A 10211-nucleotide genomic window follows, 5' to 3' on the forward strand; every position below is an offset into this window, starting at 1 on the left:
AAAAAGAACAGGAGTACTTGTGGCACCTTAGAGACTAACAAATTTATTAGAGCATAAGCTTTCGTGGACTACAGCCCACTTCTTCGTTATGCATCCGAAGAAGTGGGCTGTAGTCCACGAAAGCTTATGCTCTAATAAATTTGTTAGTCTCTAAGGTGCCACAAGTACTCCTGTTCTTTTTGCGGATACAGACTAACACGGCTGCTACTCTGAAACCTGAGACAATACTGTTTGCTATGATGGGCAATGATCACAGCATGCCAGCTGCCATACCATTGTTGAGGCTTTTATAGGCATTGTAGCAGAAGAGTTCTAAAGGGAAGGGAGGAGACATGTAAGTACTTTTGTCAAAACTTAGAAAACAAGCAATGAAGGCTTTCATCAGTAGAGCGGCGGTGAGAGTACACATATGCTATGGAGATTAGAGAATTGGGGGTGGGGGGCGGAATAGATTTTGAAGGGCCTTAAAAGTACAGACAAGTAGCTGAGAATTTTAACACTTTCACAGGAAAGAGGCTTGGCTTCCACATCTTCAGGTGAAGAATCGGCCAGAGGGTATGGGGGAGTTTAGAGTCTTTAGAAATTCACAAAAAGAACAGGAGTACTTTTGGCACCTTAGAGACTAACAAATTTCTTAGAGCATAAGCTTTCGTGGACTACAGCCCACTTCTTAGAAATTCAGCTTAAAATACAAAGCTTTATAGGAGTCTAGTGCCCATAGGTAGGTTGAGACTGAGGGCTGGTCTATACTACTGGCGGGGGGAGGGGGATCGATCTAAGTTAAGCAATTTCAGCTATGTGAATAACATAGTTGAAGTTGACTTAATTAGATCTACTTACTGAGATTCCTTGAAGTGTCTTCACTGCAGTGTGTTGATGGGAGACGCTCTCCTGTCGATTCCCCTTCCACTTCTCGTTGAGGTGGAGTACCAGAGTCGACGCTAGAGCGATCGATGGTCGATTTATTGCATCTATACTAGACACGATAAATTGATCCCTGCTGGATCGATCTCTGCCCATCGATCCGGCCAGTAGCAAAGACAAGCCCTGAGGCTATGTCTACAGAACTTATGTCACTCAGCTCTGAATAAATCACCCCGAGCGACATAAGTTACACTGACCATAAGCGCCGATGTGGCCCAAATTCTCCCGCCGACATAGCTTCTCCCACTTGCAGAGGTGATTTTATTATGCTGATCGGAGAGCTCTCCCATCAGCGTAAATAGTCTTCACCAGATGTGCTGCAGCAGTGCATCTGCGCCGCTGCAGCACTGTGTGTGTAGACATGCCCCAAGAAGCAGTCAGTGATCACGGTGCTGATTATTTCTTTTCCTTCTTTATTATTGCACTTAAATGATTCACTTTTTGTTTGGCCCTTTATAAATAAATAAATAATCAGGAATCATGGTTAGTTTAACCAAAGTGTAGTGTCTCTTCTGCTAAGGATACCTTTTTATTACTTTGGAGTTTGTGTGTTTTGTAGGTTTCCTTTTTCTCTTTTCCTGATAGTTGATTTATATTGCAGGGAATTATTACTGTGGTATTGGGATTATTCAGTGCTACATTCTAACTGCCAGTTTTGGCCTTTAGGTAATATCACACCTATGCAGCAACTCCCATGGGGCTTGCAGATTAAGTGACTTCTGTAATATATTTAAAAAATCACTTGGGTTTTAAAGGTATTAATTCTTAGTAGTGTGGTGGTGTGTGTGTGTGTGTGTGTGTGTGTATATATATATATATATATATATATATATATATATACACACAATATAACGTTAGAAGAAGTTACTGCATATGCCTGGCAGTAGCATCTTGAAAATAAATGTGTTTTTCTCTGCATACTTCATGCATTGCTCATCTGTTCCTTTATTTATTTATTTATTTATTTATTTATTCATTCACCTTGCTAAGATTAGAAAGATTCAGAATTCCATGTCAGCAGCTAAGGTTTTCTGATTATGTAATCTACTGTGATGTGACTGAGTTATTGGTCTGTGTCTTCTGCTTGCTGTTTTTAATACTTTTATTTTTACATAGTGTGGAACAGGGAAATTTGTGAGGTTGGAAGGCATTCTGTCTTCTAACCCTGACTTACTTGCTTCATAACCTTTGGGAAGTACCTTAATCTTTTGCCTCAATTTCTCCATTTGTAAACATGGACAATACAAACTCTCCCACCTCAGACCAGCTTTAAGGATTTATTAGTGTTTTGAATGAGTAAAATGTGCTAAATGGCATCATGATGTATTTGGCACTTTACAGATCAAGTGAAATGATGCAGAATCCAGAAAAACTTTCAGTCTAAATGAAGACCGGGACAACAGGAAAACCTTCTATTAGCAATTACTATTAACTCTTTAGTTTCTAGGAGTTAATCTTGCACTCAACCACTTGGAAAAACTAGAATTTACCTTCTTGTTTTCCTTCTGTAAGGACATTGGTAAGGAAAGGAAAAGTATTGTTTCGTTTTTCATTTTGTTTTCATTTTTCATTTTTTTCATATACTTAACAAATCAAAACTCTCTTTTAAAATGAGCATACAAACTGTTTCATCTAACACACATTGTAAGACAGTGTCTTATGTTGTAAATGTTTGCTACTAATGCATCACAATAGAATGCCATGACACCATAAGACAAGTTCCAGGCTATAGACAGAATTGTTTAAGATGCAATTGAAAGGATATTATGGTGCCTAAAAGTTTCCTTATCTAGGTTTTTATATGGATTTTCCCTTTTATTCAAACATTTCCAAGGATTTGAAACGTTCGTTACCAGTTGGACTTGGTCTCTCGGAAACCCAAATAACATCTCATGGCTTTGACAGCACCAAAGAGGGAGTCATTGAAGCAGGGCCATTTCAAGGTAAAACTACTTGTATACCTACATGATTTTTACATTTCAGCAATTTAGCTGATTTAGGCATATTTTTAAAGGCATAGCCTCTTAAGACTCTTTTCAAACTCTGTAGCTGGTTTACACTTCAGCATAAATAGCAGTTATTCTGATGTGCAATGCATACCTTAGGTGTGAAATGTGTGTCTTCCTCAGTTGCTGGGTTGCTAAAATGAGAAATTGATATCCACTTGTCAAGGGGTTTTAATGAAAACTTTTATTAGATTAAGTAACTTTTAACTAGCCAGCAGTTAATTTTAATAGTTCCTTTCCTATAATCATGTTGGATTTCTTAATGAAAAGATTCTTGGTGTTACAAAAGTATGTATGCTATTTGATGGATACTGGTAATTTAAAAACTGCTATATTAAGAAGGGAAAATTTAGGTTGTTATAGTAAAAACTCTGTACACAATTAGAGCTATATAACTAAATCATTGTTAGAGGTATTGTTCCAGTTGTAAACATAGCTCAGATCAGTCCCACTGTCAGTTATCACTCCACTTCACTTTTCTAAAGCAGATAGGATTACAGTGAAATTCTTTTTCCCAGCTCTGTAGTGGATTGTTCCAATGAGACCAAATTGTTTCCTCTTTATTGTGATGTATATGTTGTAAAGGTTCTTAGCCACCAACCATAAGAATCAGTCCTAAAAATGCTACAAAAATTTGGTTATATTGAAGATGGATCCACCATTTTACTTGCTCAGCATAGAGCTGCAGGTTTCTTTAATTTGAATGGATTTATTTAAAAGCTAACCTTGAAAAAGCAAAATTATTAAACGATCCAATAATAGCACTTTCTCTTTAATCTACTGTCTGAAAATAAAGAATACAGGAAAGAGGACATAAATGAAATCTTAATAAACCATTATATATAGTTTTACTTTATCTAGAGCAAGATTATGAATTTAAAAAATCTGACTGAATATTGAGTGAGCAGCGGTGAGACTGAGTCTTTGTAGTTGTACGTATAACTTGCATATATCCTTGCTTTTATAAGTAAAACATTAAAAATGCAAAAATGAAGCAAAAAAGTACAACTTGTTACATAATTAAAATGTCTCTGGCTCATGAGTGTTTGATGAAATATTCAGTACAGCTAAGAAAAATCTGCGTAAATAATAAACACTGCTTGCCATTCCCTTTTCTTTTCATTCTATCTCTAAGGCAGTAATACACTAGTTTAACAGAGCAGGTACAACAGAACTAATATTAAAATAAAGTGTACAGGACGTTGTTCAAGCTATGCTAATAATTCTGAAATGTCATAAATGCTTAACAATGTAAGCAACAAAATTATTAATTTTCAGATGTTATAGAAACAGGGAACTTTGTGCTTTCTCTGTGTGAAACATAGATTATCATTAACTGACCTGAATTTAAACATAATACTCCAGTCTTTCTCCAAAACCAATTACTTTAGATTATTTCTAATTATGTTTTTCCCAAATGAATGAGAGATGATGGAAATTAGGCTTTGAATAACCCAATAGACAAAAAGATAAAATATGATTAACGCCAAATTTTAAGAGCTTTGATTTCTATTCAGTAGAATGGATAAAAAACAAATACATGGGGGGGGGGGGGGGGGGGCAAAATAAAAAGGGAGGGGAGGGGGGGGGGGTATTGTGAACAATGATGCTTAAGCAAAGTTGGATACTCTTGTGCCAGAAGCCAAGAAGACTTATTAGACACTGCTCCTGTAATAAGATCCTTGTGGGCAGACCTTTGTGCCTGTATGAATCCAGTTGCAGAATTGGAGACATTAGTACCTAAGGTATTGCCGCTCTTGTAAAACGTATCATCATACTGTGACAAGATAGGGAAAGTTAAATAAATGTCTTTCAGCCTTAACTTTGTTTGTGTGTGCAGATTAATGATGTTGCTAAAAATTTTATGCTTTGCTCTTACAGTTGGAATAATGAGGGGAGACAAATTTTCCATGCTGCAAGGACATGTATAAGAAACATATGCTGAGTCTTGCTTTGGTTATTTAAAGAGCTCTTTTGGGATGTTACTGAATTAATAAAGTATAACCTTTCTGGAAGCCATTAAAGGGTACATAATTTCTGGGGGCACATTGATCCATTAGGTTTTTATGCAGTCTTCAAAAAATGTTATGAAAATTAACATGCTCAGGCACAAAATTGACTTGCAATACCATGATGATCGATTTGGGTGAGGGCGGGGGGAGGGGGTTATTACTGATTTAGTCACCCATCAAAAAAAAGTATTTTGTCCTGGGCAAATGGGGTGAATTTTTCATGGTTGCCTCTATACAATTAAATTGACTATTTTATTACACCTCTACTTCGATATAACACTGTCCTCGGGAGCCAAAAAATCTTACTGCGTTATAGGTGAAACCACGTTATATAAAACTTGCTTTGATCCGCCAGAGTGCGCAGCCCCGCCCCCCGCCCCCCCCCGAGCCGCTGCTTTACCGCGTTATATCCGAATTCGTGTTATATTGGGTAGCGTTATACACCTCTACCCCACTATATGCTTTCCTTGATGTGGAAGAGTATAAAGCTATGAGCTGTATCACTTGTTAAAATATGTATTATAGCTTTGGGAGCACAGCACTCTTACTGTTAACACAACAATGCCCGTAACTCAATATTTTTAATATAATTAATGTTTATAGTAGGCCTTTTTCTGCTAGACAGAGAACCACACATGCTAATATTTTAACAACTTAATGGCTCAATCCTGATCTCAGATACTTAAGCATTCTTGCTGCATATTATAGACATATAGCTACTACACTTCATTAAAATCTGTTCCTGCACCTGCTTATCTGAAATTGGAATTGAATCCAGAGTCCAAGTATCAACCCTCAAGGTTAGGAGTATTGCATGATAACGGTAGAGTGACTTTTACTTAGATAAGAAAAATCAGATTTCAGCTGAAAAGCAGCCATATTGATCAGTATGAAAGTCATTTTATTTGTTTTCTTTCTTGCCTCCTATATCTGGCATTTTGTATTCATTACTTCCAGTCATACTGCCAATTTCTTTTAAAGAAAACACACAATTAAGTCAGGAGTAACTTTGATTTCATATTAACAGCTGCTTCTTTCTAATATATCACTACCAGAAATCCCAAGAACTATTCCATACACTATTCTAGTTTTGTGTTGATGTTACAGGTATATCGCCAATACTAAAAGCTATCTCTGTACATAAAAGTACATATTTTCTGAGGAAAGAAGATGATGGGTTTTCATGATTAAATGTGTCCCCTTTTCAGGTTCCCCAGCATCACCCATATCATCCGTTATATCTCCTAGCAATGCAGCAGCTAGCAGACTGGCTGGACAAGGGAGTGATTTAATTATTCCCACAGGTATTCACAACACTGACTGGATACACTAGTGTTAGTGTTACACTAACATCTTTGTTACACTAACTCCTACTGCCTGTAATAATTTGACTTTTTTTACTAGGTGGGTGTGTAATTCCTGCTATTTGGTGATTCTGTCATTTCTGGGCTTCAACAGTTTGCAAAGTAACCTATGCTTTCCCTTCTGAACAACTTTTCCTGCTCCAAAGCATTAAGTATAATCTGTACAGCTCTTTACTTTTTATCAACAATAAATAAAAACAAATGACATTTAAAAAGTACTCTAGGTGTAATTGTTAGTGCTAAAGCAGTCAGCTTTTTTCTCTTTGCCAGCCAAATCAGAGACATGTTCTAATAGTCCAAGTATGAGATTGGATTTTGGAGTTCATAACACCCAAACTGGGCTTTGTCCCGACTGCCTCTGTGGCTTTGGTCAAGTTACTTAACCTCTTTGTGTCTGTTTCCTCCTCTTTTAAAAGGGGAGAATACTTAGCTACCTCAGAGGGGTGCTGTGAGGATTAATTACTTAGTATAAAAATTATGTTTTCAAGGTGTAAATCACATGTTGGTGCTCAGTGCATTAAAAGAATGTCTGGAGACATATGCAGAAGCATCCTGTTTTTACAAACCCTTGTTTACAAATAACCTGGCAAGGTTAATACATAGTGTTCTGTATTATACGAGATGTGGCAGGTGCAGGGATAGTCTCTCTCTTTTTCTCTCTCCAGTTTAAATGGGCTTTCTGAATAATTACACCTTCATATGCCGATGTGTCTTCTGCTAATAATTTAGTTTTTCAGCCTGGAATGCTATTGTAAAGCCTAATGACTAAACTTTCTTCCTTATAACTTGCTTTTTTCCTACCTAAAGAGGGACGGGGGCCACTGTCAAGTATCCTTTTTTAAATAGCTTAGGTTTTTAAGTCTGCCACGTGTCTAATAGTTCTTTAGGAACGTGAAGAAAAACATTTCCATACTGACTCTGTCTTGCATTTGATGCCAGGCATTTTATTTTGCTGTTCTTTAGAAGCGAAGTCAGCAAGGGTCTGTATATGCTACTAAGTACACTAACAAAGCATCAGGAGCCACGTGGAATGCATGTAACTCTGAGAATTCGTCCATGTATTAACAAACTACCATGCTCTTCGTTAATTTTTTTTTTCATTTGTACAAAGCTAAAGAACACTTGGCATAAGTTGGGTGGTCAGTGCATATATGGCAATGGAGGGTGCTGCCAACAAAGTGGCAGCAACGTTTTTTACAATTTTGATGTTGGGAGTCAGCTTTTCAATTCAAAATCAAAATGTGCAATTTGAATAACATTCTGTACTGACTGGTACCTGCAAAAAGTTGGGACTGATTATAGTGTACTGATGGTGACCCTTTATTCTGTTTCACTGCTTGCTGTGGTTTCTTTATTGCTGATTTTGAATGAGGACTAATGAGTTCCACTATCTCCGTGAATGAGGACCTAATAAAACTATGAAGTACACTAACCTTTTTACATGCACAGGAGAGTTATGATTCTCCTGTTAATTTTAATTAAACATGTTGAGGATAACAGCAGCACGATCTGGAAAAATGTGAATGTCTTACTCTTATGTTAACAAATATTGCTTTGACAATTTTGTACATCTTAAGTTGGCTGTACTTGGTGGCAGCAGTTTGATTGTACTTTATATACTTCTGTAACTTACTAACAATGGCTTGTAGTGTGTAAAAGTTTTTTAGGTTGGCTAATTCCAGCAGAATGTTGGACTGTTAGACGTCGCCTAAATGCTGTTTTTAAATAACTAAACAAATATCTGAATTACTTGTTGAGGGTAGTAAAAATTCTGTACAGAAACACCCATTTAACTTTATCATACTTTCCTACTAAATCTAGAGTGTGTTTACCTAAATTATTCACTTACACAAATATTCTGGTTTGATTTTAAAATCAATATAGATATACTTCCCTTTATTGTATGCACTTTTAGGCCCGATTAGCACAAAACTGCTTTTTGAAAACAGTCTTTCATGTCCATTTACCACGCACCGTTCACATAAAATCTAGTTAGATGCATAGTTTGCTTTTCCATGCACAAGTGCTGTTTTATGACTCTTTGGATATGCAGATATATGCTTGACTTTTTTAAAAAACATGGGTCCTAAAGATTTTCTGTGTCTTACTTGTTCAGGTGGTGTAAGAATGCAGCAGAAAAGTGGGCCAGTTGTTCTAGCAGATGAAGTAAAGAATCCAGCGATGGAAAAATTGGAGCTTGTGAGAAAATGGAGCCTAAACACTTACAAGGTTTGCAAGTTTACACATGTAAATTTCTGTTGCTGTTTCCAGTCTATTGCTAATGTAAATTAAAATTTGTAAACCTATCATATTGCAGCATACAATGTGTTGAAGGATGCAGCATGTTATAGATAGCTAAAAATCTGTCATTGTTATGGAGAAACATATATTCTGAATTGATGTAGATATGACTTGGTAAACTAGGCCTCTTACTGATTTGTTCTTTTTCCCTCAGATTTTTTTAATCTAGGTTAGAACTCCAGAATCTTCTGTCAGAACCTACATATGTGCAAGATTATGTATAGATCTCTTAATTTTTTATGATGCAATGATAGCTTTTAAACCTGATTTACATGACAAAATAGGGAGTCGATTATATTTTCCCCACAAACATACTTACTTGAGCTAAAACAAGTTTAGTGAACTTCAAAACTAATACATAAATCCTACGTCTTTTTGCTAGTGGAACTGCTACGTTTTATATGATTTTTCATTGGGTAGCATTAGCTGCAATAAAAATGTGAAAAACGGTTGTTTTTATCACCAATTATCAAAAATTTCTCGTAATTCATTGTCATTAGTTTTCTGACCTCTCATCCCTGCTGGATTTTTTTCAGTTTTTGAATTTGAGATTACATCTGGTATCAAGGTGACTTTGAGATTTTTTTGCTCTGGAATATTTTTTATATTTCCATGGCATTTCTTGTATTCAAGTGCACCCAATAACCTGAATTTGATGAAATAGTGCAGAAACAAGTGAATAAGTAATAAAATGGTGATGATAAAGCTCATTTATTTTGCTAGTGACAATTACAAATGGCTCCCCCATCGTCCCATTTTTCAGGCCCTTGACATAAGGTTATATTAGTGCACTTGTGGCAGTAAACATACCACTGCCAAGAGGTCTAAATTTAGCCTAATTCAGAGCAGCAGTTCCCTACTCTTCCTGAAACTTGGCTGACGGAGAGCTGGAGGGAAGGAATGGGATTATATGTGTATCGGTGTCAGGCTCTTCACCACTTCTTCAGCCTGTGGAGAAGGGAATGCTTTGGAGTGGAGAATCCCCACAAATCTAAGAACTCAGAGAGAGAGAGACACCCCCATCACTACCGGGATCTCTAGTTGAGCTGAACTTCTTGAGATTACAAAAATTTCCCCATTTTTGACTGGGATGAAACTAAAATTCTTTAACGTCTTTCACAAAAAAAACCCAAAACCTAATTCTAACCACTGGGCTCTCCAGCCTCTCAGGATGTGAGTGATCCAGTTTCAAATCCATGCTCTTAATCAGTCTTAACAAGGACTTGAACCTGAATGTCTGACGTCCCTGGTAAGTGCCCTTAATACCAGGCTATTGGCTGTTTTGGGGTGGTGTGCGCTCTCTTGTTCCAACCAGAAATTCCACCCTGGACCTCAGAAACCTTTCTGATGAAAGTTTTGACAAAACTGATAAGTTTCCACAAAAAATTTTGGTTTCAGCTGATTGGCATTTTTTGATGGGAGAAACAATTTCATCAAAATTCCCTATCCGTTCTAATCGCTGGTACTCTTAGATCTGTGTACTGACTTCCTCTTTGATAGGGGTGAGAACAAATGAGGAAATTTTTCAGTAGCAAATGTGATGCTGCTAATTATAACCAGTTCAAAAGATTTGTTCAGGACAGAGGCCTGCATCTTTTTTTTTT

At 36.7% G+C, this 10211-nt stretch overlaps 1 protein-coding gene across 5 annotated transcripts in view; it reads left to right on the top strand.

Annotated features, from left to right (window-relative positions):
• The window catches only part of ARFIP1 (ADP ribosylation factor interacting protein 1), a 65925-nt gene that overhangs the window by 37563 nt on the left and 18151 nt on the right, over positions 1 to 10211 (top strand). For 4 of the 5 annotated variants that reach the window (XM_034771006.1, XM_034771007.1, XM_034771004.1 and 1 more), the window contains 3 exons: positions 2759 to 2867; positions 6151 to 6246; positions 8423 to 8535. In XM_034771006.1, coding sequence (XP_034626897.1) covers positions 2759 to 2867; positions 6151 to 6246; positions 8423 to 8535 — 318 coding nt within the window. The remainder of the gene's footprint in view (positions 1 to 2758; positions 2868 to 6150; positions 6247 to 8422; positions 8536 to 10211) is intronic. The other variant, XM_034771005.1, reaches the window with a different exon arrangement.

This window comes from Trachemys scripta, chromosome 5 (genome assembly GCF_013100865.1).
Source record: "Trachemys scripta elegans isolate TJP31775 chromosome 5, CAS_Tse_1.0, whole genome shotgun sequence".
Classification (NCBI taxonomy): Eukaryota; Metazoa; Chordata; order Testudines; family Emydidae; genus Trachemys; species Trachemys scripta.